At 48.2% G+C, this 26,126-nt stretch overlaps 13 protein-coding genes across 13 annotated transcripts; 6 read left to right on the top strand and 7 right to left on the bottom strand.

Moving 5' to 3' along the window:
- Positions 1-49: 49 nt before the first annotated feature.
- MGYG_08208 (hypothetical protein) lies at positions 50-1,075 on the bottom strand (the record flags this gene model as incomplete). The annotated part of the gene is made up of 4 exons (XM_003169981.1): positions 50-376; positions 449-567; positions 635-754; positions 805-1,075. 4 exons carry the CDS (start codon positions 1,073-1,075, stop codon positions 50-52), a joined length of 837 nt encoding a protein of 278 aa, XP_003170029.1.
- Positions 1,076-1,920: 845 nt separating this feature from the next.
- MGYG_08207 (hypothetical protein) lies at positions 1,921-2,584 on the top strand (the record flags this gene model as incomplete). The annotated part of the gene is made up of 2 exons (XM_003169980.1): positions 1,921-2,062; positions 2,139-2,584. 2 exons carry the CDS (start codon positions 1,921-1,923, stop codon positions 2,582-2,584), a joined length of 588 nt encoding a protein of 195 aa, XP_003170028.1.
- A 1,292-nt stretch (positions 2,585-3,876) lies between these two features.
- On the top strand, positions 3,877-4,218 carry MGYG_08206 (hypothetical protein; the record flags this gene model as incomplete). Its single annotated transcript, XM_003169979.1, has 3 exons — positions 3,877-3,937; positions 4,004-4,084; positions 4,139-4,218. The coding sequence occupies 3 exons, from the start codon at positions 3,877-3,879 to the stop codon at positions 4,216-4,218; spliced, it is 222 nt and encodes a 73-aa protein (XP_003170027.1).
- Positions 4,219-4,602: 384 nt separating this feature from the next.
- On the top strand, positions 4,603-5,520 carry MGYG_08205 (hypothetical protein; the record flags this gene model as incomplete). Its single annotated transcript, XM_003169978.1, has 3 exons — positions 4,603-4,828; positions 4,895-5,124; positions 5,191-5,520. 3 exons carry the CDS (start codon positions 4,603-4,605, stop codon positions 5,518-5,520), a joined length of 786 nt encoding a protein of 261 aa, XP_003170026.1.
- Positions 5,521-5,633: 113 nt separating this feature from the next.
- MGYG_08204 (hypothetical protein) lies at positions 5,634-7,065 on the bottom strand (the record flags this gene model as incomplete). Its single annotated transcript, XM_003169977.1, has 3 exons — positions 5,634-6,394; positions 6,459-6,832; positions 6,899-7,065. The coding sequence occupies 3 exons, from the start codon at positions 7,063-7,065 to the stop codon at positions 5,634-5,636; spliced, it is 1,302 nt and encodes a 433-aa protein (XP_003170025.1).
- A 1,307-nt stretch (positions 7,066-8,372) lies between these two features.
- Positions 8,373-9,670, top strand: MGYG_08203 (hypothetical protein; the record flags this gene model as incomplete). Its single annotated transcript, XM_003169976.1, has 4 exons — positions 8,373-8,531; positions 8,584-8,956; positions 9,010-9,127; positions 9,202-9,670. 4 exons carry the CDS (start codon positions 8,373-8,375, stop codon positions 9,668-9,670), a joined length of 1,119 nt encoding a protein of 372 aa, XP_003170024.1.
- A 764-nt stretch (positions 9,671-10,434) lies between these two features.
- MGYG_08202 (hypothetical protein) lies at positions 10,435-11,685 on the bottom strand (the record flags this gene model as incomplete). The annotated part of the gene is made up of 5 exons (XM_003169975.1): positions 10,435-10,669; positions 10,731-10,815; positions 10,877-10,967; positions 11,040-11,151; positions 11,216-11,685. 5 exons carry the CDS (start codon positions 11,683-11,685, stop codon positions 10,435-10,437), a joined length of 993 nt encoding a protein of 330 aa, XP_003170023.1.
- Positions 11,686-12,527: 842 nt separating this feature from the next.
- On the top strand, positions 12,528-13,165 carry MGYG_08201 (HHE domain-containing protein; the record flags this gene model as incomplete). The annotated part of the gene is made up of 2 exons (XM_003169974.1): positions 12,528-12,758; positions 12,821-13,165. 2 exons carry the CDS (start codon positions 12,528-12,530, stop codon positions 13,163-13,165), a joined length of 576 nt encoding a protein of 191 aa, XP_003170022.1.
- Positions 13,166-13,428: 263 nt separating this feature from the next.
- Positions 13,429-15,647, bottom strand: MGYG_08200 (extracellular elastinolytic metalloproteinase; the record flags this gene model as incomplete). Its single annotated transcript, XM_003169973.1, has 5 exons — positions 13,429-13,612; positions 13,671-14,085; positions 14,202-14,749; positions 14,814-15,208; positions 15,288-15,647. The coding sequence occupies 5 exons, from the start codon at positions 15,645-15,647 to the stop codon at positions 13,429-13,431; spliced, it is 1,902 nt and encodes a 633-aa protein (XP_003170021.1).
- A 1,782-nt stretch (positions 15,648-17,429) lies between these two features.
- On the bottom strand, positions 17,430-17,990 carry MGYG_08199 (hypothetical protein; the record flags this gene model as incomplete). The annotated part of the gene is made up of 2 exons (XM_003169972.1): positions 17,430-17,538; positions 17,809-17,990. 2 exons carry the CDS (start codon positions 17,988-17,990, stop codon positions 17,430-17,432), a joined length of 291 nt encoding a protein of 96 aa, XP_003170020.1.
- Positions 17,991-20,766: 2,776 nt separating this feature from the next.
- On the bottom strand, positions 20,767-21,801 carry MGYG_08198 (hypothetical protein; the record flags this gene model as incomplete). The annotated part of the gene is made up of 2 exons (XM_003169971.1): positions 20,767-21,018; positions 21,082-21,801. 2 exons carry the CDS (start codon positions 21,799-21,801, stop codon positions 20,767-20,769), a joined length of 972 nt encoding a protein of 323 aa, XP_003170019.1.
- A 1,266-nt stretch (positions 21,802-23,067) lies between these two features.
- MGYG_08197 (hypothetical protein) lies at positions 23,068-24,000 on the top strand (the record flags this gene model as incomplete). Its single annotated transcript, XM_003169970.1, has 4 exons — positions 23,068-23,276; positions 23,341-23,707; positions 23,736-23,793; positions 23,819-24,000. 4 exons carry the CDS (start codon positions 23,068-23,070, stop codon positions 23,998-24,000), a joined length of 816 nt encoding a protein of 271 aa, XP_003170018.1.
- Positions 24,001-24,011: 11 nt separating this feature from the next.
- MGYG_08196 (CMGC/SRPK protein kinase) lies at positions 24,012-25,358 on the bottom strand (the record flags this gene model as incomplete). Its single annotated transcript, XM_003169969.1, has 6 exons — positions 24,012-24,068; positions 24,247-24,304; positions 24,362-24,677; positions 24,729-25,058; positions 25,116-25,167; positions 25,329-25,358. 6 exons carry the CDS (start codon positions 25,356-25,358, stop codon positions 24,012-24,014), a joined length of 843 nt encoding a protein of 280 aa, XP_003170017.1.
- Between the last annotated feature and the right edge of the window lie 768 nt (positions 25,359-26,126).

Here is a 26,126-nt window from a genome sequence, read left to right as displayed (position 1 = left end):
GAGTGAACTATACTAAATAACTAACGCTGAATTGGAACACCCTTCCCCTTCAGCTTAAACTCTTCTCTGGCCTGTCCAGCAAGTCCACTTTAAACAGATCAAACATTCGCTCTCCAGCCCACCCGTCAAGGTGCTCCCAGTTTGCACAATAGTGCATATCCTTATCAAAATTCGTTGGATAAAACTCCGTCGGATCTTTATGCTGAGCCGTGTTGTTGATCCAGCGGAAAGTGACCAAAGAAAGGTCCGGTTGACACATAAGGGATTCCCGAATATATTCCACGCAGTGGTCGGCGTGTTTTATCTCGCGTGCCATAGACACTTCGTCTTTGTCGGCGTAATAATGTTCTTTGAACATCATGCGCTTGACCTTTTTCTACAACATGGATGATTCAGTCAGTATCGGCATACCTCTAACCATTATTTATTTACACAAATGTCCACGTACCAGGCAATGCAAGGAGTGATACACACTCAGGGATGCGATCCCCTCAGAGTGGTCTTTGGTATATACTGAAGTCAAGTTCTTCTCCTTCAGATAACTGATGGGAACACGGATGTTATCGTCTACTCGCCGTTAGAAGACATCAATCAGCCTATGTCTGCATGCCTTCAAATCAGATAGTATACGTACTTCGCAGGAAAGAATGCCATGCATTCTCCATTTCTTCGCGAGGGGGCCCGGCAAAGGGATTGTTCACGATATTCGTTGGGAACTGACGGTACTCCCATTTTAGGGCTTGTCTATCTGGTACTATCTTCAAGTCAGTAAACGACCACTTGAGAGGATAAACACGAACTTACGTGGCAGATGTGGGTGATTCTCTTTGTCTGCTTCTTGTAGAACATGCCTCTGGAGTTTGGGTAGGATAACAGCAAAAATAACCAGCGAGTATACGACTATTATCGAGCTATGCAGCAGCCATGGAAATATCCTCCTCCATATCCGCCTCTTCGGCTTCTGATCAAACCTCGAAAACTCGTCTTTGAACTCTTCTTCCGAAGAGCAGTTCAGAGACTCATCGCCTCTAAGCAGCGGCTGGATCGCATGCTCTCTTGCTTCCTTTTGCTCCATCCTTCTCACTTGGTGAGTTTGAACATCTATGGTTGCGGTACAAACCCCCAGTAACGTCTGTTTACTCTAGTTCTTTAAAACGTTGGAGGAAATACCAGTTCTACTAAGTATATCGGCCCACTTACCCAAGGCGTCGCCCGAGACAGGGTTATCCAGGAGAATTCATACAGCACATTACAGCCGCTGTACTACTTTGTGGTGAACCCGGTCCGGCTGTGGGCTGTTCAAGGTTGGGATTTTTCTTATTTTACTCTGACAATCAAACTCTCAAAGCTTTACCAGAGGTGCTGTCATCCAAATCCTTCTCCATACATTGTGAATACAGGTATTATACTTTCTATCCAATGAGGCTTGGTAAATCCTTCGAAGGATTTCCCGCTCTCACCCGGCCTGTCCATTTGGAAGACCCAGGCTTGCATCAAGTCTGAAAACTCAAAAGGTGTGGTAGCAAATACAGCCCAATTAACAAACGGCTGCATAAAAGATTGGCGGCCCCAAGGTCTCCCAAAGATCTCCATCTTCTGGCCGGAGGATTTATGTGTCTTCATTAACTCTCTATGCCGCCCGGTTCAACAATCCACAGCTGCAACTTCCCGGATCATGGATTTGTTCAATTTCAAACCCCAGTATCGGCCTTTGGCTGGTAACAATTCCCCGCGACCGGGAGCTCTGTCCTGCCTGAGGCAGTACTCGCTAGCCAGCTACATATTTTTACTCGCTATCATCGCGGTATCTGCTGGGATAGGAGCCTTGATTGGAAGGTCGTCTCTTGGCTCTGGTAGCTGTGGTCGGTACTCAAACCGTAAGTATACAACACTGGGCCCTACCCTCCATCAAGATTGTACATGTCGCAAAAAGCTCATCCTTCTCTGGCAGCTGAAATCCCGCTGGGCACTGTCAGGGAGATCTTTACCTATAATCGCACATTTGGTGACGACCCGCGAATGGACCACGGCACGCTGGCTGCCTGGGACTCCCTTGTCCCAAGTAAGTAAATTTCTGACGTCCCAAATATCCGTCAACTCAAGGAAGATGCACTAATTGGACATGGTGTATCTCCGAGATAACCAGTTGGCCAAGGCACAGTACGTTATCCCGCAGGGAGCAAGAAGATCTATACCTTGTCTGCCGTGCACCAACTACATTGCCTGGTACGTGCGAATGCCGTTGGCTCTGAAATTGACTCGGAAGAACGAGGATGCAGAAAACATACTAACCGAGGATGCTGGGCAAAAGTGGTCCATCCACCAAAGCTACTATGGGGCCTTGCAGTCGCGCCGTCGCGGCGAGGCGCACCACCACGACTACTCCGGCCCCCATATGCGGCACTGCTTCGATTACTTGCGTCAGGGGCTGATGTGTGCCGCCGATTCAACCTTGGAGCCTGTAGATACGAGGCTAGGTGGAGTGACAGGATGGGGAGACGAACGGGTCTGCCGAGACTATGCTGCTCTGAAGGATTGGGCCGAGAAACGACGAGTGAGTAACAGCAAGGGCTTCTCCGACTAGCGACTGCCAGCCATGTTAATTACTATAACTATTGATTGTTCTCGTTAAAGAAAAGCTTGTCGATATGCATGTCCAGGTGAATCAACCGAATACCTTAATAGAGCAAGCCAGCACTTTTCGATATAACCACAATCTATGTACACCGCAAGAGCCAGGGAACATAAATATAGAACAAGCACTACGAGGGTGGTACGATTGAGCGCTGCTTGTGGCCGCCCTGCAGCGTCCCTTGGTGACCGGCGAGACACCCCGGCCCCCTCCTTCCCGTCGGCAAATCGCAAGTCAAGCCCTGCGTCACCCATTCATCCGATGTCACGTCTCTGCGCCGCGCTGCGCTGCCTTGTCCCATGTCCCTCCGTGTCGTTCCCCGGCTGGCAGTTTTGCTGGCCAGCCAATGCCAGGGCCACAGAGCGACCCACGGTGTCTCCACTGATCCCCGCGCCCCATCTGAGCTTAAAACCAAGAAATGAGCAAAAAAATTAGAAAAGGGTAAACGATCGGCAAGCACTTAGGCGCTCTCACTGACCCAGCCAATTAAATGCCGTTATATGTTCAGTGGCCTTGGATCTCTGAATTTCTATTGGTTCCTGGCTTGTGGGTTGCATCCAGCGAGGCCCGCAAGTTCGGGCCGCGGGGGCCAGCGATCTCCACTGCCAAGATCCACCACAGATTGATAAAACATCTTGCGTTATTGTTGTCGATATGTATCAGCGGCCGTGGCGGAGTCGAAGCAGACTTAACGGAGCATTTTATCTTGTTTGAGCGGAGAGTCAATATTACGCCGTACGCCCTGCTGTTCGACCAACAATTATATACAGTACTCCAGGATCCATCTCGCTACAAGGCTGCTAGAAGTAGAGAGAACCCTGATGCTTCGACTACTCTTGCATCCTTTTTTCATGTAGGACATGGTGTGACAGAACCGCTTATGCTGCCAGAGAATAGGCATCTTGCATCATTCATATGCAAGGATGGCTGGAACATCTGTTGCACATGACATTATATGTATGTATATATCACCCTGGGATAACGGTATTCCGTTACAAATATAGAACGTAATTTAAATCCTACCCAACGGGTAGGGGTCTTTGTATGCAAGGCAAACCTGGATTGCTGCTGTTGGCCGCTACATGGCTAAGCGGTCAACTACCAGTACAGGCACGGAGTATTTGAAAGATGTGATAGTCCATCCTCTTCGACGTCTTTTTTATTCCTTTTTATATCAAGTCGTCCGAGTGCTGTTTCTATAGTAGCAAGATCACAAGCTACCCTCACCTTCAACACAATCAAAGATGAAGTTCCAAATCATCCTCCTTTTGGCTGCTGTTGCCACCGCTGCCCCTCTCGCCAGTGGTATGATGATACTTCTTGCTGGCTTGTTATCCCGTTCGCCAGCCCGAATGCTAACTTTGTGAATAGGTAAAGTAGCTGACGCCGACGAGGCCGTTGTCTACCCAGCCCAGGTTGACATGTCCTGGGTTGATGCCGATGTGGCAGCCCGTGAGTATCTATTCTAGATGCCTTTTGAGGACCGCCTTTCTAATCTTGACCTAGGATCTGTACAAGACGCAGATGAAGCCGTTGTCTACCCTGCCAAAGTCGATGAGTCCTGGGTTGATGCAGATGAGGCTTAAAAACTTTCATGTTCCTACGTGTAAACGTTATCCATGGACTTTACCAAATTTTAGTCCAAAGTGGCACGGTTTTATGAATATTTGATATCCGTTATGTCCTACACCAGAGATTCTTTTCATTCCCTAGCAAATATAGATTGGTCTGCCTTTTCGGTGATCTTGAGTAATATCTACATCTTTCGTATGCCCACAAAATAGCCCATTAATGTTAAAAGAACAAGGCTATATTTCTCGGAATTGTTACATGGATGCCGGTAAACCGATGCACAAGGTATAATGTTAACACGAAACATATAAGTGCGGCCAATCCCCATCTCACAGCTTGCTTCTGCATACAAACTACTCCCCGACAATTTCTCCAGACATATGCTTTATAGGCAAAAAATGTCAAACAATGACAAGAGCTATCACCCGCTGAGACGGGATTCAACAGAGAATGAGCATGATGGACGGCTGATGGAGTTCAAGAGTCCCAACAGCCAGAGACCGGTAGTCTTGATACTATCGGCCATAATCGCTGGATTGGTCTTTCTGAACGCTGTTCTCAGCTTGTACCTCTACAACCAGAGCAGACCATCAGCCTCAAATTGCGACTGTGGTTCCTATTATGGTACTACATTACTCTCAATCCCTGCCTTTCCCTCTTATTACGTGTTACTGACCTTTGTTTTTTCAGCCGGCCTAGAGAGAAATATCCCTATCCAAATCTACCAGTCCACCGAGTTCGTCGCCGAAAATGCGAGTGATGTTGCACACCTCTGGGAAGAGTTAAGCGGTGATCCAGGAGTTGTTGCTCTTCCGCAAAAATATGTGTCTGAGAAAGGCCTACCGCATGCCATGCGTTTCCCATGGGACAATGATAAAGGCGTGTATCTGTTGCAAGGATATCACAACTTGCATTGCCTGGTAAGTCAAAAATATGCTTGCCGTCCCCCACAGAAACCCATTGTCTAATACGTATTCCATCTCTAGAGAACCCTCTTCCGCTACACCTGGAACGCTGATCGCGGTATCCCTCAGCGAGTTGCCTTCAGCCATATCCAGCACTGCCTAGACCAGTTACGCCAGGACGTTATATGCAATGCAGACGATACACCTAGATATGCCGGTTTCCAGGACCCACCAGGAACAGGAGCAGGCCAGGTCAGGATGTGTAAAGACTGGAAGAAACTGGAAAAATGGGCTAGGGAGCGAACAGCCTGTTTCAAGCACGAGGACGAAGTGCCGGGAAGAATGATAGATCGATTCAAGTTTTGTCCGGATGGAAAGGTGCTGTGGCCGACGGATAAGTCTAACCGATGAGCGAGAATTATGCCATGTTGTGTATCCTTATTTCCTTGTTATAGTTAACTAATGAATAGACGTTTTATGTCCGATATGGACGGAATATTATCAAAACGGAGTATTAATAGTTATTATATTGCTCGTCTGAGGCCAAAACCAACTTTGGACACCCTGCTAGCAGCCATACTAATAACTGAAGCCGTAAGTAAAGCACCACACCAGCAAATAAGTCCAACCCAGCCTCCGCGTCCATTGAGAATGGCGCCGGCAATAGGATTTCCTACGAGGACTCCGCATCCTACGACAGCCAAGGTCATCCCCAGCCGGGTACCTATCTTGCTCTTGTCTGCAGAAAGATTCACGACTCCTGCAGCAGGTAATCCCATAAACGCACCAGCAGAAAATCCGTAGATGACACAGAAAACCACCAGTCCGGCTGCACTCTTGATTGCGATCAGGCAGAACGTCAGCAGGGCGCTGATAAATGCAACGATCGTCTGCACGTTGATAGATCCTATCCTGTCAGCATAGAATCCGGGTATTAATCGCCCTGCTAAAGAGCTCCCGTTGATTATCACCAGAAGGTATGAATCGAGGACATGTGAGACATGGCTTTCCTGAAGAGCGTATAGCTGGATATAGTAGAAGATAATGTACAGGCCGGTGAAGCCGAAGATGAGACCAAGATTGAGCAGCATGTAGGGACTGTCTCTGAACGCGGTCTTATCTACCACGCTATACTTTGCTCTTTTGGTTGGGATAGACCTGGGTTTCATCAGCAAGACAGGTAGCAGCTGGGTTGCCAGTATGATGAACCCGATGACCCGCGTAGCCCATGGGAAACCGATCCTGGGCTGAAGACGGCTGAAGATAATAGGATATATTATTCCACCTGAGTCAAACCTCATAGTTAGATACTGTTCTTAACTATCGGTGTTATAGAAACCTCCACGTACCGATGGCACTCCCTGCTGAAGACGCGCCCATGGCCAGCGCAGTGCTCTTGTTGAAGTACTGCGACACGACGGCTGGGGCCGGAACGTAGAGACAGCCAAACCCCAGGCCCATCGTGATCGCTTGCGCGAGGAAGACCTGCCAGTACTGCGTGCACAGGCTGGTCATGAACATCCCCAGCGCCGTGAGCAGCGATCCGAGTCCCAGCAGCGTCTTCACGTAGCCAGCATCCACGATCGGCCCGACGACCATCGAGATGATGAACATGAGGAACGCCTGGGTCGAGCCAATCCAGGAAATGTCCGACGGGGACTTTGACGAGAGCAGCTCAAGCTCATAGAAGGTCTGATATACCCCAAACGCGTTCATGAGGCCCCTGGGAGTCAACGTCAGTTACTTAACTACGCCCTAACTTCATAGTTTATTGCTAAATAGCACCTACCATGTATTCAGATTGAGGCAGAACGCGCCCAGGACCTGGAGCCAGGCGAACCAGTCCTCGTCAGGTTGCGACGGCGACGAGCTCTCGACATCCTGCTGCCCTCGGTCGCGTTGCTGCTGCTGCGATGGTGTGTCTTCCTGAGAATCGGACGGCGGTTTATCATCCATGGCGCGGGCTTGGGCAAAACATCGACTAATTAAAGCTCCCTCTCTCAAGGCCCGTTTAAGCGAAGAAAACGCTCCGTCCAGAGGTCGAGACACTGCAGGATGAAGCAGTTTAAGAGTTGCCGCGACCTTTTTGATCCCTCCGGGACGGCTTTCGTCCCCTCTCTGTGCGTGGTTTGCATGGTTGATATCAAAATATTACGTACAAAAAGCGCATCCCAGGCCACCCAAGAAGGCTCCGGAAGCCCGGCGTCTCCTCTCGGTCTGCTCGCTCCCTCTGGATATGCATCCTGCCGGTGGGATTATTCCATCGTTTGGTCCTTACGTGCTAATTAGCTATCATTAACTGTCTATGTAGGGTTAACGACCGAGTTACGGTTGCTGATCTCCCTTGCATGGCCCGTCTGCGCCACCAACTTCCTCTCCAGAATTCTCTGCAACACTCAGTCCGTATGGGGAATTGAGGACCGGCTTGTTCGACCTCGGCCATGCTGTGCATGCTGTTAATGCAAGGATCTCTCGCCGTTCCATGTCTTGTCTGATCCCTCAGGTTGCACGAAACCACACAAGGCCTGCAGTGCAGCACGCTGGAGGAGGAGAAGGAGCTGAAAAACAGAAAAAAGAAAAAGAAAGCAAGAGGCAGCAGTGGAACGTTTGTCCAGCCAGGTTGATCTTGCGTGCCAGCGTGAGAGACGAGGAGAAACGCACAAAAGACGGTCGTACTTTTCTGTATATTCTTCGCTGTATCACCCTGCCTGGCTGCTGTATAAATATAACTCTGCAATATGGACCCTGCTGGGAGAGTCGGCAAGATATTCTTCACAATTCACCGTCCCCCTGGATACAACGAATAAGATAGGGACCTATACGAGTGGCATGCTCTCCCCCCTGGCCGTCCGGACTCGATCGTCAGGCCACTGAGCAGGTTGTATCTGGACACTTGACATGGATGGATCTTGCAGTGTGGTATGTCATGCTCACTCCTCCCGTAGTGATATCCCTTCCCTTGTGCGCCCTTTTTGGGCCTTTCAGGAGCGGAAGCTTACTTCGGACAATGCCTCCATGCGGATGCGCCAGCCTGATCTAAAATGTTACCTTGTGCATAGTGTCAGCGCTATATAGGTATTCCTGCGTCGCTGGAACCTGGGGAAGCGCTTCCAGGCTGACCATTCATGCAATAACTAACTAGCTGCTTTTGTTTCTCTCGAGATTACTGATATAACTATTTCGAGCCGATTCATTCCATTTGATTTGATCGGAGTCTTTCTTTTTCGCTCTCGTTCATCAAGAGCTGTTGATAGCCGCCCAAGATGGCCATGTCTGGGCTGGATTACTTGGGGACAACCGTTCTGGTTGTTGCTTGGGTCTTTGCTGCCCTCGCTTCTATCGTCGTTGGTACCCGATACTATGTGCGCTGGAGGATCATAGGGAAATTTACTATAGATGACGCCCTCATCTTCATTGCCTACGTGAGTCCACAGCGACCGCCTCAAAATCCGCGCACTACTAACCAAACACAAGGCCCTTGGAATAGGAAATTCTGTTTTTTTGACCATATCTACTCACTGGGGTTTGGGAACCCACATGGCAGAGTTATCACCCCAAGGGATCATGAACTCCGTCAAATGGGTGTATCTCTGCGAGTTCTTCTCTATCATGTCGCCAGGCATAGGTCGGATAGCCTATGCATCTTTACTTCTGGGTCTTCTTCCTCCCATCAAATGGCGCAGTCGCATGCTCTGGAGTCTGATATGGATCCAGTTCGTCGTCGATGTCGCGACTGTGATCATCAGTTTCTCACAGTGCCGCCCTATCAGTAAATTTTGGAACAATAGCATACCAGGTAGCTGTTGGTCTCCTAAAGTCCAGCAGAACACGGGCTACTTTCAGGGAGGTAAGTACACTCTGATATGCTGCTGTAAAGCATAATACTTACAACTATGACAGCGGTATGTTCGGCGGTTGACCTTGCTCTTGCGGCCTTTCCTGCCAGTATGTTCTGGAATCTGAACATGGAGTGGAAGAAGAAAGTATCTCTTTCATGTCTTATGGGACTGGGTGTTTTGTATGTCCGGGACCATTCCCATCCATTGCGAACAAAGAGATGAACAGAAATGAAAAACATACTAACGGTTCTAGTGCGATGATTGCGTCAATTATTAAGACCGTCCAGCTGAGAGCAATTACCGCAAAGGCCGATATTACCTATGCCATGGCCCAGCTCGCCATCTGGTGGACGCTAGAGGCATACCTGGTCATCATCGCAACATCGATACCCACTCTCAGGCCGATAATGACGCCCAACCGGTCCAGCAACAGACAGCGAGGAAGCTCGATCAAAAGATCGACCATGATCCACTCCCATCAATCCAGTTGCGGTCATAGCAGACAGTTTGAACGAATAGAAGACTCCCAGCTGCTGGAGAGTGATTCACGAATAAGCACCCCCTATGCGGGCGATGCTTATATTATGGAAGAGGGACGCAGCATGGATCGCAATAATCTGGAAAGAATGGAGGGGATCGAGAAGACAACCACCATCGGCGTCACGTATGCTGAAGCCACCAAGCCGGATCCTCGGCTGAGGCTAGGGGCCGATTTTCGATGAGGCACTCCTACCCGTCGGGTAGTTGGTTAACTTTGGTTAACTGCTAGCCCGAAGCAAATGATAATAAGGAGAGACGGATGTATTGGCTTCGGATTCTGTGCTACTTTGCCACGCATTGAGCTCTACACCTGACCCGCCTGGCGCCCAATGTCGATTGCAGCACTGTTCTAGGCCACAAAGGAGCTAGATGCTCTAGTTTGAACCTCTAAATCGGGCACTTACTGATATCTCCACTATAAACGAGATATATAAAATCTAATAGGTTAGTCCGCACCTCTGCTTCATTCATTATGGCATCATGGAGATCCAACTAACGCAACACCTATCGTTAGAATTTGATTTTACCCTCCCTGCTTTGATACCCCTACTAATACTCAGAGAGGAAATAATACCCAATAATAACATCAGCGCTGGACGTACAGCCCAGACATAAAATCGAGCTCGGGCGTGATATACAATCCAAAAAAACCGTGGTTCATGTTTCCACCAACAGACACAAACTTCATGTACATTACCTCTACAATAATGACAACGGCTACATCATCAGTTACCGGTAGTTCCTCTCAAGAATTAACACAGGCAGCTGGTGGGAATATATGCCTACTGATTTTTGCTGAATTGTCGCGAAACAGTAACGCTATAATCTTATATTCCGAAATATAGATTAAGTCAACGTGATTACTTTTATTCATACAGGTGTCCATTAACTACTACTTACGGCAACCTGGGGTTAGCACCTAGCTGCAAGGTAGCGCCCGCCGACCTCAAACCTTATGGCTTTTTCTCTTTTTATCTATATGGTGAGGGATGAATTCCTCTTTATAGACCTTGAAAAAATCAGATAGCTCCTGGGGATGAGATCCTGTGATATCATGGAATGCTGTTGTCGAAATATAGTTCGTTTTTCCTTCACGAACCAAGGAATAGTATTCTAGAAGATATTGCAGCTCGGATTCATCACTCTCTGACTGCGAGTGAAGCACCTTCTTAGCTTCAGCCCTATTTCTTTATCAGTAACGTATATACCAAACAATTTCGGTCGAAATAGTCGTTGGCCTACTCAGAGATATCATCAAACTCCAGATTTGCTATCCCTGCACTACTGGCTGCTTCAGCCAGCTCATCGCCAGTAGCAAGCATTGGTCCTAGTAGGTCAAATGGTTCAGCGTGTACACCTGCTTTTAACAATCCTTGGGTTTTACATACCAGTAAGGACAATCAATTGGCCGCGATGGGCATCGCTGAAGCCATGCTTTCCCTTACCCGTCAATACATGGGCTACAACTTGAGCCACATCCTAGTTGGTTATACCAGCCGGTGTTAGCTATTTTCCAATTCGTAATAGATATATCTTCTTAAGATGACCTACCCCTAAAGCGATTGGTGCAAACTTATGCATTGTGCCAATAGGTATAGGCAGCCTGCCCTCCTCTTTAGCTTGAGGGGCGTAGAGTAGGAGGTTCTCCGCATAGAATCCGGCTCTACAAACGGATGACTAGTGGTCAGAATATTCAGTTCTGGCAGTTGATATAACAAAAATCTTACCGAATTACCACTGGACTATGCCCGGTTGAAGTTGATGGATCCCCCTTGGACGAGAGAAAGAGACATTCAAGGTCGATGAACTCGCGAAGTCTCGGTTGCTTGTCTCTCTCTGCGAGATCTGCTCCTGCAGAGCTAATGAAACAGACATTTGGCACGTTCGCCTTTTTAGCAGCATTGATCAACTCGACCGTAATATCAAACTTATCCTTGTGCGCCGGGGGGATGAGGCAGAGTGTATCAGCTTCTGTTTGTTGCAGCGTATTCACCATCTCTCTCAATCGTCCCGGTTTGTGCGAGACAATCTGCGCTCCGAGTTTCTGCAGTTCCTTACAACGTTCTGCATGTGGATGCAGCGTGAGCGCGACCACAGAATCAAACTGCTTTTTGAAGTTTGGATCCGTAAGAAGGAGCTCTGTGATGAGATGGCCGGTATGGCCGTCAGCAGCAGTGATGCATATTTTTCGTGCCATTATCACTGGGTAGTTTCTTCCATGCAACAGGATCAGGTCAACCCAATCCGCAATCTTCAAGTTTCATTCGACTACATCCACCGCTATATATATATAGCGAACTATACAGTCTGTAGTTATACAGATCAACTTCAATTCAGGGTAAGTGACGTCACTTCAGCTTCCGGCTAGTTAACCAGAACTGATAAAGCATGATTTGAATTCACATAGTTAGCTAGCTAACTGCACGCTCGTCGCCCCTAAAACTGTCTGCTATTAGGAGAACCCGGAGGACCAGAATCTCGTTTTCCTTCTCCAAAGGCCGTGGTACATTTGCCTTGGTTTGGGTAGAAACTTCATGACGCACGCATGACCTCATCTCTGCCTATTCCTAAGCCATTGATTCCCCTTTGATATCATGCTTTGTTTACTCGCTCTATAATCACACTCTAGATACTTGGTAAAATCAAGATGACCATTGGTTCTCCACAGTTGGCAGCTCTTGTTATGAAGTTGAATCTCAAACCTTTAATCGGGCGAGGCCAGTCTCAATCGGTATATATGACGTTGGTATCAGATACATTCCCTCTATAGGGAATGTATATTCGAACGTAGCACTCTGTCGCTGTTTATAAAAATCCTCGCTCCTAACAAATTATTGGAGCATTAGAAACACCCCTAACGCCCTACTTATCATACCAAATCTAAGTACGTTGCACTCTCCCACCATAATTTATAGATATAGAAATACAGATCTGACTCTACACACGCATAGTTATAGCATTAGTTTGAGACATACACGACGCAGCCTTCTATACCCAAGCATTGCCGCAACGCCATCTCCACCGTCCACTTGATCCAACATGGCGAAAATATCCGATACTATAAAATCAGACCATCGAGCAATCGAAGAATGTTACGACAAGATTGTCAACTCGTCTGACTACGAGCAGCAGGTGCGATACCAAAACCAATTCACCTGGGAATTGGCCCGCCACTCCATTGGAGAGGAGCTCGTCGTTTACCCTGCGTTTGAGAAACATCTCGAGAATGGAAAGGCGATGGCTGATAAAGATCGCCAGGAGCATCAAGTTGTACGTTTCTACAGACATTGATTACCAGACAACTAGGGATTGAGTCTAATCTAGTCCCACAGGTAAAAGAAAAGCTCAAAGTCTTTCAAGGCATGAAGCCTTCTGATGAGAAGTTCCAATCTACTATCAAAGGCCTGATGGACGATCTCTCCCAGCATATCCGTGAGGAAGAGGAAGAGGATCTGGTCAAACTCGAGAGTGCTCTTGCGCACGATAAGAGCGAAGCGCTCGCCACCTCTTTTGATAGAACTAAGGCGTTTGTTCCTAGCCGGTCCCATCCAAGTGCACCGGACAAGCCTCCATTTGAAACTGCAGTTGGTCTCCTGGCTGCTCCAATCGACCACCTGGCTGATATTTTCCGTAAATTCCCTGATCAAAAAGTCAGCCCTAATCCGTCGACTCAGTGATGGAATAGCTATTTAACTAGTCACTCAAAGAGTTTGGTGTATCTCGTTTGTTATTTGATGGTCATCTAGCATGCTACTAGCATATTCTAGTTATTTGATTATACAAGCGCCTTCAGAGCTGTATCAACAATGATTGAAGAGCTAGAATATAGGTAAAATCCAACAACAATGAACCAAGATGAAGTCGAAGATATGTAAATTCGTGAAGAGCTATATACAGAAGCATTCCTAAACTATGTACATTGAAGGATAAGAGAATGCATTTAGCAGCCTGGTGGGAGCTGGTTGCTGCCAGTGCGGTTGCGCGAGTCGTACTTGGCACCGTAGCCGAGGCCACGCTTAGCGAAGGCCTTCCAGATGGTGCACTTGTTGGCGCTGTTGGTGAGAGCACGGTCGGCATCGATGATGGCATCACGGGCCTGGACGAAGTTGGGGTTGCATGGCTGGCTATAAGGATATGTTAGCCGATGTGTGATGCATAAGACGACTGAGTAGTTGAACTTACAGGGCCATTCCATCCATGACGAGCTTCATGGCAAGATGGCGGCCGTCCTGTGGAACGCCGTTGCGGAAGACTGGGTTGGCGGAGTAGGTGTTGCCGTGGGCCTCAATGAGAGCCCACATGAGCTCGTAGAGCATGGAGGCCCAGACGGTACCGATCTGGTGGACCTCACGGAGGCTGTTGACGGAGGTGTACATGTAGGGGTTGGTCTGGAGGCTGGTGGAGTAAAGGTAGGCACGGATACCCTTGGGGTTGTTGGCAGCCCAGGCACCCATGGAGTAGTTGGTGTTCTTGGTGTCACGGGGCTTTAGACGGATGGCAGTGGCATAGAAGTCACCCCAGCCCTCACCCATACCACCGGACTCGAGAGCGTTCAAGCAAGCACTGTTGGCGGGACCACCGCAGAGACGGTTGGAGACTGGATTGCAGTATGTATGTCAGCCTTGTACATTTATAGGAGTTATGGAAGTTGACGGAGTTCAGTAGAAAGACGGGTATAAGAAAAGTTCTGGTTCAGGGGGTTGGGTTACTTACGACCGTGAGCGTACTCGTGGATGACGATACCGGCTTCAAGGCAACCATCACGGTTGGGGCGAGCGGTAGTCCAGTTGTACATTCTCATACGGCCAGGCTGGCCATCTGGGGGAGTAGCAAAGTTGGCGTTGTTGGTGCCAGAGCCATCCTGAGCATTAACAATGGCGAAATCGTTGCCGCGGCCACCCTTGTTGCCGTTGTTGACCTGGAAGTTACCAGCAGCCTCGTTGAAGCCGAAGGAGTAGAGGAGATCGTGGAAGCGGTTGGTGGTGTAGAAGAGCTGGGTGATGGAGAAGTCCTTGTAGGAGGATGGGGGAGTGGCAGTTGCGCTCCATGGGTAGCTGAAGATGAGGTTGGGGCTCTGTGGGCGGTAGTTGTTGAGGTACTGGCTTCCACCGGTTGGGTTGTCCTGAGCAATGGCGTTGTTACCACGGGTGGTTGGGTACTTGGTGTTGCCATCAGAGTTCCAGGTGTAGGGAGAGGCGTCAGTCCATGGGTCACGGATGGAAGTTGGGTTTCCCTCAGTTGGGTCGTTAAGGCCCCAGGCGCTATCAACATGTCAGTACTCGCCACTCTCAATCGATGTATATATGAAGAGAGGTAGATACTTACAAGACCTTGTATTCAGCAGAGGCAACGTAGTCAACGACGTTGTGGACAGTCTCGCTGTTGTTGGCATCGACGTAAGACAGGAGCCAGTTCTCACCGACGTCGGTCTCGACTCTCCAGGTCAAGGCAAGGGTGCCGTCATCCTTCTGGAGGTAGACGAGCTTGGCCTTGGGGGCAGAGAGAGCACCAGAGGTTCCCATGAACTCAACGGTCTCCTTTCCGGCAACGTTCTTAGCCTTAGCGTTGTCAGACTTGACTGGAAGGCTCAGGGCCTTGACGGCACCCTTGAGAGCCTTGACTGGGTCAGAGAATGCACGCTTGACCATTGGGTTCTCCTTGGGGATCTCTCCGGTGAAGAAAGAGTTTCCGAAGGAGAAGACCTTGCCATCGCGGTCGATCTAGATACACGTTAGCCGGGACCATCCGGAAGACAAGCCTAGAAAAAGATATGCAACAGGTAAGGAAAAGGGGACATACGTTGACGTTGAAGTCGGAGTTGTCAATGTCGAGGCCGTGGGCGGTCTGCTTGAAGTGAACATGGCCAATTCCGTTGGTGCCAATGTAGTGGTCATCAACGACACGGAATGTGGACTTGGGGAATGTGCTCTTGACAAGCTTGGTGGCGGTCGAGACGTAGTCGTCGTCCTTGGTGAAGGACAGGGCCTGGATCTTCTCGGCGGCAGCCTCGTTGTCCATGTACTTGGCCTTCAATGGCAGACGGAAGGAGTCAATGTCGACGCCACGGCGGCTGAGGACATTGCTGGCGTGGTGCTCAGCAGGGTGCGCGAGCACATTCATGGGGAGGGCCAAAAGGCCGGCAAGCAACAGTCCGTGCATGATGAATCACCAGCAAACAGTAAAGGGGGCAGAAGAAAGGATAGGATGGGATCAGAGAACGGTGCTGTTCGTCTGAGGAGCTCTGCTTGAGACTTCTGGATATCTTGAGGCGGGCATCCAGAGGGCTTTTATAGAAGAGAACCGTCCCTGGCTCGTCTCTGTCTTCACCCCATGCCAGCGCTAAAAGTCTTATCATTCGGACCTTTGAATAACTTCATGCCCTTGCTCTTGTCGTCCTTGGTCGTCTCGTGAGGAGCAGAGCCCGCCGGGAACATGCAAGCATTGGTCCCCATGCTTTTGTCCTGATATCTGGCTGAGTGGTTCTCCTCCTGCTCCTCCGCCTCCTCCTCCACCACCAGCAGTGAAATTTTCGGGCCGTGTCAAGCCTCATTAAACTGGCCCTTCCTGCCAAGCAAGTAGCATCATATCATGTCACTCTAAATGCTATACGGGGTATTTCCTAGAGCTTCAGCAGATCCGGGTCACGCCCATGGGACGGCGGCCTCTCTGTACGCCCACACCAGGCACGCTCTCAACGAGGCAGCGGACGCCGTCGACGAGCTCGAGACGTGATCACGACGTCCACCCGGTGTAACAGGCAAGCTCGAAGCTCTCTCCAGCAGCTCATCGTCGCCCGTCCAGGCCCGAGTCAGCCAGCGGTGACGTGCCATGCCTAATTGCCGTGGTCCAGTGGCCATCCTGCGGCGGTTTTGTTAGGTCGTTGACAAGCAGTCAGGGGGCAACGGCTGAGGCAGAAGAGGGACCCAAAAACAAATAACTAAAGGCAAAAAGAAATAAAAACAAGCGTCGCCAGATAAGACCTTGGACAGGGGAGTCCCTGATAGAGATCGAAAGCCCGCCACGGCTGGACTCGGTCAAGCATCAGTTCGTCCCTCAAGTCGCCGCCGCCAGAAGAGGCGAAGAAGCTGGAGAAGCAGAGACAAGAGACAAGAGACAGACAGAGACAGCGAGAGTGCGGGATGATCACACGCCAGGCAGGGCGAGCAAGGGGGCGGACGGCTATTAGCAATCCCAGCCCGCGATAAACAAAAAAGACATGCACATATCTCATGCTCTCCACGATGATTATTATTAAATGATATTAGCTGTGGGCACATCTCACTGCCTGCGACTACCGAGATATCAGCGCCGGCAGCGGGTTTCGGTGCGCATGCCAGTTTTACCACCAGAACGAGAGGGCCCAACCTCGGCCGTCTCACGTTGTTTTGCTAGTTGACTCGCGAGCCTCGACTCCGTAACCACGAGCTCGACAAGCTGCAGAAAGTCTTATATCGCCGTCTCACGCTACACACCACCACGCCAGGGCAGAGTTGGCTGCGCTGTGGGGGATGCTGCGGGGGGATTCATGCAGTGCCAGGCTGGTTGTCTATCGAGCAGTTCGTTTGGGCGAACAGTCTGGGGAAGTCTGGCAGAGATCGTCCACAGGCGGACGTGGTTGGCGCTACCCCTGAATCCCTGCCCGCCGGTCTATATAAACTGAACTTATTGAGCTAGCTGCTCCACTAGCGGTCTCAGGGCTCGCTGGCCGATACGAGACTCTAAAACTCTTCCTGGACCGTGTCTGGAGGAAACAAGATCATATGTGGCATCGCGGACGGACGGTGGGACATTCGATAGGGGAAACCCGCCACCTGTTCCGGTTGCAACCCTCATCAAACAACATTCGCTCTGCTGCAAGAGGACTCCGCTGGCGGCAGCTAAAGCTAGCCGTCTTGTTGACTAGTCGGCCCATCATATTGGCTGCCTGTATTAATGCTTAATCTATTCTGGAATTCCGCTTTCTCTCGGGTTTATATCAATTTCCGAAGCACCCCAGGTTTTCCTGTCCTTGGCTTCATTCAAGCCATGTCTGCCGCGGGAAGCTGAAGGCCTGTTTCCCGCGTGCTGCATGAGTAGGGGTGGGCGATATACCCTGAGCTGGACATTCCCTGAGCAGGATATACTCCAGGCAAATGGCCCCATTCTTCAGCAACGCTGGCGGTTAAGCATCACTATCGACCGAAAGGGAAGGTCATGACACAGTGTATACCCAGGCTAAGCATTCGGAAACACCCGATTTTCCCTTGGAAAACCTGGGGATTGCGTTTCATGCATGTAGAGCCAGACAAACTCGGATGGCTGATGGTCTTCCCCTTCTCACACGGCATCCCTCCGTTCGCCTGTCATATCCCCAAAAATAGAATGATACAGGACTTTCATTTCGCCATCTAGAACAGTCATTCTATGAACGTGCTGATGTTGTCGCAAGGGTGCTGGCTCTGAAATTACACAGTGCCACTTCGCTTTACTTTGTTCCCGGATACTTGGGCAGTCACTAAACATTGTCTCGAAGCTGGCCAGAATGCCCCAGAAAGTGGCTCTGACGTGGCGATCATTTTAAGACCAGTGGACCACTGGCAATTTCAAGGACCACGGATATTAGATATTAGCCAAATCAGGTTAAGCCTCGGTACCACGACAGACTGGACGCTGGCTAGCAGGAGGGCTCGATATCCATGCTGTGTTTTGCTCCTCCTGGCTACGGAATCCTCTATCAAAGCTGCTCCTTAACGTGCAAATACCCAGCAGGATCGCGGAGAACATGCTAAGCTCTGTCATGCATGTCAGAAGACCACGGCCTTTTTTCCAGAAGTTGATCGCCGACCTACGATCAGGTACGAAGCACACACACTAAAGGATCTACTCCGCACGGCTCCCTTAATTCTCGTATAAAAAACGGCCCCAATTTCACCACATCACGCTGCCACCCATGCCTCCCGTCGCCAGCCATGGTACCTGTGCCCGGCGAATATACTTATGCTATTCTTATTAATATTATCCGTAATCATAGACAGACAGGTGGCAAACCAAACGGATGATGCTGCTATCAAAGATAAAGATACATATATACTCCATACAACATTAGATAGAAAACCTTCCACGGCTTCCCCGCGTTCTCAGCTGCAGGATATGCCATTCGATATATGAAGGGGTCCGTATTATCATTCCCATAACCGTCTCCCTCTAGCGAGACACTTACTAGTAAAATGATGTAAGAGTCGGGCGATGTTACTCTACTGTCTTCTCGTTATGCAATCAAGCGAAAGTATAACATATCATCATCTCGAGTCGTGCGAAAGCCGGGAATAGCCCCTGGCATTTTTAGCCATCTAGTGAACTGGTGACTTCAGAAGCCATAACATCAGTCTATCGCATCATCATTCTCAAGTACTCTCTGGCTCGTTTCAGATATCACCGTCCAAGATATCTCTGCGCCCTTTCCGGCTCTAAACAGCGCTTGGTAGGTTGCCAAATACCCCCTTTTCCCCTGAGTAACCGCATAGGCTACTTCGCGCCACCAGCCTTTGCCGCTCCTCTGGTTATTATCTGGAGATTTCACTAACAAAGCTCTTGTAGCATCATCATCCTCTCCTCTGATCTATATCTCGATAAACGATGGACGTCGAAATATGCTGATGGTGATCAACCTGATCAGCACGATCAACACAATTGAGTCAGGGTTCATAAACGCGACGATGATCGATGATGGTCGATCGGTTTATCTCCCGCGCACCGTCGCAATGGCTCATACAGCGGCTCCACGGGTGTTTAGAAGCTTGTCGGCACCTGTGGCGATGAAGGTGTCTCGTTCCAGCGAGCTGATCTGACTACCCTATACATCCTGAGACTAATGTGAAACACGCACAAGTCGGTGTTTTGCCACAACTACTTGGAACTGTTTGCTGAGATTACTTGCAGAGGCTCCAATGGTGTTAATCTCAAGCTCTAGCGCAGGATGAACCACTCAATTTTCATTAGCAGATCTAGTATTTACCAAGTAAATACTGCATACACTCTCCATGCTACAGTCTCATTGCCATCTGCCCGCTTAGAGTTTATTATTGTGTAACTTTACCAGAGTCTCATGATAGTCATCAGTCTACTTTCGTTTCCGAAAGGATGCCCGTTGTTCAGACACTGATACAAGGATGTCTTATTCCTAATATAAAGATTAGAATGCAGCCATGTAACCAGGACATTTTCAAAAGTCGCATTTATATCCCGGAATTACACCTGCATCTTCCGTATTCGGCAGATTTCTAGATCTTATGCAGGTAGCTAACTAAGCGCTCTCCTCCCTGGATGCTACGCGGACTAAGGGATGCCTACCTAGTCCTATCGCCAAGCGGGCGGCAATTAACTAACTAGTTATGCAGAATATGCCTTGGAGAAAGCCACAATTTCAATCTCGCCGGCAGCCCTAATTATGGAGCAGAAAGCCATTTTGCTACGGCTATAGCAACCTTTATTCCGGATCTTGTGTCTTATTATACCCTGTTTTATCTGTGGGGCGATAGGGGCGGTTTTGTTTCTTATACTTGGACCATTATACATCGGTTATTGAGAAGTCTAAGTGTTAGTTTGCTAACCAGTTAGGTAACATACCAATCCACAACTAGATGGGTACATCACTACCTAGTAGGTATCTGAGAGCATTTACATGTATCACACCGGAGGTGTCAGTTCTTATATATATACCCACCACCGCGGAGAAAGGTGACTGGAACTCCCTGTGTTCGGTCGTTGATTTTGTTATATCCGTTAGTTACTTGGCTGCATGAACGGTTAACGTGCGCCAGTTAACAACCAGGAGTTAAGGTTAAATAACGGATGGGCGGCTGGCTCTTGATCTAAGCTTAAATTGACGTTTACCAAATGGAGCGATATTTTGACAGCAACCTTGGTGGTTATAAGTTTACATGGGCTTAATTCAGTGTGCTGGGCTCCTTTTCTAAACATAGATTTCAATTGGAGGTCTATAAATAAAGATGATTAGCGCCGATGGCCTCGGAAACATTCCATCAGGCATTGGAATAACTAACAGATATGCATACCTCTGTCCATTTTGAGTGTGATGACACTCTACTCCCGGCGTCCAAGGATAGAATAACATTAAGCCGAAGATGATAATGATAAATAGCAGCTGGGGAATTAATGAATTGTTGTCCACTTGCGATTGAAGGGATCTCATCGACATCAGAGTTTCATATAAGGTATCAAAACTATAGCACATCTATCGCCTTGTTAACGTTACATATGAGTATTTTCTCAGGGCTATTCATAGAGTCATAAAGGTCCCCATCAATACTACAATTGCCATAATCAGCCAACTGCCTATCAGACTTGTCGCTTTATTCTCTGGGCGACCCGGCTCCACGTCATACTTCTGGATAGTAATGACCTTCAAGCAGGTCATCTGAGAAGAGGTACGGTCAACTAGGCTGTTGTTCCCGCCAACGAATACAGTCAATACCGGAGTGATCTTGTATGCCTCTTCAGTATAATCAGCATAAGTATTTGTTTCGTTTCTCTGCGCAGGAAGGGCTGGTTAGACACGATGTCAAGAAAATAATAAGTAGGTAGGTATACTTACATAAGATGTCACCTTCCCAATCTCTAACAGCCGGTCCGATTTCTTCTTTGTGGGCCAGCAATCCGATGAGTTTTTCACTGTGATGAGGGCGTCAAGGGACTTGACGGTGAAATTCCCAAGAGAGCTGCCTTGGCCGCCAAAACTCGTGCATTCATCAAAGTTCTTTTTCATCTCCCGCTCAAGTTTCTCGCATGTATTGCTATTGCCCTCGCCGGCCACGTCACTAGCCTTTTGCAGAATCTTATCAATACAACTCTGTTCGATAACCTCTGAGCACATTCCTGCTGCAGCGCGGCTATCTGTCATATTAACGATCACCGAAGTACCGCTTATTTTGCCTTCCCTCATGGGGTATTTAAACTTTTTGAAAGGAGGGTCGTTGAAGAGGATAGCACATCCGTGGAGGCTTGCGAGATCCGTCGTTTCTGGGGTAGATAGGTAGTATAGCGACTTGAACGGAAGCCCGGGGTCATCATTGGCCTTATTCGAAACATTGACTCCCTTCACGAGAGAAAATCCTTCCAAGGCAAAAGGTGCATTTTGGATTTGCGAAATTCCCACGCCAATATGGGTTATATCGCCAACTGTACAGCGGTCAGAGCCATCGACTGTAGGGCAGCTGACAGCATTGCATCCGACCAGATCACTCTCCCCAGCAGCAAGAGTAAAAGGGAAAAAAGGTAGAAAAAAGGCAAGGGCCGATAGCTTGAGGTAACGCATTGTTGTTTTAGGAATAACAGAAATAGACGGTTCAGATCACGAATGATGCCTGTGGAGTGAAAGTCAGGACAGCATATCTGTGATCAGAAGACTTCAGCTTTATAACCTAGTAAATTTGCCATCAATTAAGAGCTGCCATATTGCATCATATATAGCTCCTGTCTTATTGTTGTGGAGTGTTTTGTTGCCTTGTGCAGCGGACCGCAACCTTGGCTGTTGCTTTTCACGTCATAATGCATGAACCGGAGTAAAGCTATGGGTCATTGAGTGGTCTTCTCGTGTTGATGCATATGTCGCTGTTCGGCACCCGAGCGGTAGTTCGTAGATATGATCAACAGAGCCCCTTACGGTACGTGTGGCATCAATGGTATTAGATGTCCTGGAGCATGCATGAATCATGACTCTCAGCTGCCATTACGCAGCTGCATCCTTTTGCCACAATGTTATCCTCCAAGCTCCATGATAACCAAGTCACCAGCGCCAACTAACTGACAGTTCAGGGAGTTATGCAAGTCTTTGCTCCTTTAACCAGTTGACGATACTTAGTTAGTTACCTCACAAGAGGGTCATAGCTAACATGCCGTGAATGCTCAGAAACAGGATAACACCGCTTATCTTGCACTGCTGAATGGTGAGCATCTTCTTCGGGATAGAAACCGACGTTGAGCTCAATTCAATGAACACTCCAGAAGGATGAAACGATCGTACTAGCGTATATTACGGTCTGTGTCCGCCGGATTATCCGGTATACCAGATTAGGAAATATAAATTACTAGTTTCCGTAACACATGCGTTTTAGCCGTTTGAGCCTCTTCTCTGTACGCGACGGCTATTACTAAGCAAACTAGCTGCAAATTTTATTTAGAGAAAGTCGATTCGTGGGATGATGTATTCTTATTCCATGCATCCTACGGAATACCACAGCGTACATAACTATTGGATGTTGATATTGTTTATTGCTTTCATTTCATTCTGGCCACTACGAAGACGAAGAGAAAGCGCCTTACTGTTGGACCTTTATATCCATGTCTCTGAAGGAATGAAATCATATTAATGAAACAGTCTGTCAGTGCCTCGACAACAAACGACACACAAGATAGGGAAGATGCTTCCCTCGTCGGCAACGATTAATTGGAGAGGCAGTCACAGCATCAGATCATTTTGACAATGATAGATGGGCATTGCTATCCGATAACCCGATGGAGGGTTGTGTCTATAAACAGCTCCCCCAACCGCTACAGATAGATTCTCAAGGTACAACCACATATGAACCATCGTGACTACACCAGCCCGTTCCTGTTTGCTGTCTTCATCTTCATAAGTTTGCATGCCTCGTACCTCACTTTTGCAAACATGGCGATCGTGAACATGCTTGGTACTATTGCTGGTGAGCCCTTGCACTCTAGCTCGATCAAAGCCGCTGTTGTTATCAATGAGCCTCAAGTGTCCAATTCTGTAGGTGGCCTTCCTAATGTGTATGGTTTTATTGATACGTGGCCCTGGCTAATCCGTGGAAAGTTATAGCTAACCTTCAAGTAGGCGCATCTGGAATGAAGTTGGGGGTTTGTTTATATTACTGTCGACCTCGGAAGAGTACAAGCAGGCAATATTGGTGAAATCAAAGTCGAGCATGACAATCAAGGGGTATAGTCCGTACAGGTTTTTCCCAGGACACGATGATGATATATGTATTGCCTGGGTGTCGACCACATGGACGGATGACTGCGGCGGCAACAAGAATGCAGTCACAGGCGACTTCATCGAGTCCTACAGTGGTGTTCGGTTCCCAAGAAGCCTATACATCAGCGATAAGGTGGACCATCACCCCAATCGCTTCTGGCTTAATAAGAATGGGTCAGCCGAAAACTTGACTCCAAGTGCATTGGCCTGGATACTCCGAAAATCAGTTTGAGGAGAACAACAAGAACTCAAAGAGACTCTGCAATAATATTAACTTCGGGCTACGCGAGAAAGATTACCCTATCTCAATCAGCTACTATACCAAGGAAAAAACGAGATGAATATCCCCAGGCATGTCGTTCTACCATTCGCCGCCCTGGGTGGGTCAGCCCTGAGCTTTTTACTGTATTAGAGCAGCCATGGATCCTTAAGCAGCTGTTTTGCCGTGCTGCGTTCCTCCGGCAGCCACTTGAGCATCGATCTCATAAATCGAATAAACGATTCTTTCTCTTGTCCTGATAGTCGCCTTTCTAGGCTCTCCAGGGAGACCAATGGTATAGATGCATCTTCATGAGCAATCCAGTCACCTATTTCCGTGTCAGCACTGACTCTCTGGTAAGGCTTTGAAATATTCGGGGAGAAGGCAGTGCTTACCACTTAGGTCAAAACACTGCTCGGTTGTCTCACTACGTCTGACAAATTCGCTTGATGGTGGCCCGATCAACGCAACTATGAGTGCCAAATGCTTGAAGGGATCGTGACCACCTTTAGCGTCAAATATGGCTCCAAATAGATGCTCTCCTTCAAAGAGGTCCCATATCTACTAACGAGCAATAAGCAGGGCAGTACAATACGACAGTCACAAAAGCGCAGTACGTACCAAGCCCGCCAGGTTCCAAATATCAACAGCACTCCCCCACGGCATTTCCAGTATGATCTCCTGTGCTCTATAAATATTCGGTTGGACGATTGGGCCGGACTCATGTCGTTTTCCAATTCGTGCCTCGCCAAAGTCACACAGAACTGAAGACCATAACCTTTTCCTCCAAAAGGTGGCAGAAATTTGCGGCTCTTGTACACGGTACGTGACTCATCAATCTTCTTCCGCGGACTGGGATTCTTAGCTTCTGCTTTCGCAAATTCTCTCGGTGTGGTGGTGTCCTCCAGACCGAGCATCAGATTATCGGTCTTCAAATCTAGTTCTGGTTAGTAACTAGCCAGTGATATAACAAAGAATGGCTGAGTACCGCAATGAATTATCTCGGCTTCTGTGTGCAAAAAGTCAAGAGCGGACAAAAGTCGTTTGACTGTCATTTTCAGGAGAGGCAGATCAAATGACTGTGAATTAAGTCCCATCATTTCAAGAAGTGACATGCGCATTGGCTGTAGTACTAGGCAGCAATGTTTGCCAATAGGTCCTTGAAGATCAAACGAATCATACAACTCCCGGATCAGCGATTGACCTGGATGGGCAGAATTGATATTTGTAAGATGTTTGTAGATCTTTATCTCACGATCAGTTGCTGTGGGGTATTCCGGCAGTGATGTAAATACTTTTAGTACACTGTGCTTGTTGTCTTTAAGAATGGTGATTTGTTAGGAAAAGCTTTTCAATTCGTAATGGAGGCACAAACTGAAGATCACGGCATAGCCAACTTGTCGAATACGCCCCATAGCCAAGTTTTCCTGTAATATGGTATCTAGTCTTGTATATATCTCCAATATTGACCGGGTAAATAATACTCAGGCGTATAGTGAGGCAAAGTCTCCTCCTCCACAGATATCGCTCGTGGTAGGGTATTAAATGATCGAGATTTTGCTGAGGAGGACAGGGTTTGTCGAAGTACCTTCCTCCAAACACCTAGTCGCAATGTCATGTTTGCATTACAAGGTTGAAGATGGAACCAAAAGAATACAATATGCCTTGTGAATTATAGGAGCTTGAAAATAAGATCACATGATCATGTTATTACGCATAACTATCACAGAACTCTTGACTCTTGGCAAGACTTGGCATTTAAAGGTTAAAAACCACACAAGGTTCGGCCCGGAGTAGCCCAAATAGCGCTTATCCCACAAACTGAGTCATGAAATCAGGAATTAGTGTTGTTATAATTATCATTGGCATATGCAAGGCCTATTGATTGAACGATTACCCTGAGTAGCCAAAAGAAGTTTCCATGGCTCTCTGCTAGGTCAACGGATAACTATAATAAGCATCTCCATTGCATGCATTTACGCATTATAACACTTGGGACTAATAGACTGGAATTGCAATGTTACTGACGGGTCAGCATCATCTTTTTATTATACCCTCCGACGTATTCTCTGGCTCTACCTGCCTAATGGGCATTAGTCTAGCCCTCAAGGCCCTCGCTGTTTTGGGTCACGGAAGAAGGGTTGCCCTCAACCATCTCGAACCTCTCCATCAGGTTACATGTAGACTTGGTGTGAAAGCTCATGCAGATGAGAACGCAATATGTTTGGCAGCAGGATACGATGACCTTGTCATCTTCCTTTACGAGCCAAATGATAAGGCTGAGACTCATCAGTACCCCCAAAATGTTGTGGCCTCTGATACATTGCAATTTGTTGATGCAGCACCTTGTTTTGCTTTGAAAAGGGAACGATGCGTAGGGGAGACC

Source organism: Nannizzia gypsea, genomic scaffold (assembly GCF_000150975.2).
Source record: "Nannizzia gypsea CBS 118893 supercont1.8 genomic scaffold, whole genome shotgun sequence".
Lineage (NCBI taxonomy): Eukaryota > Fungi > Ascomycota > Eurotiomycetes > Onygenales > Arthrodermataceae > Nannizzia > Nannizzia gypsea.
Note: the sequence above shows the minus strand (reverse complement) of the source record. Positions and strands in the feature narration are given on the sequence as shown.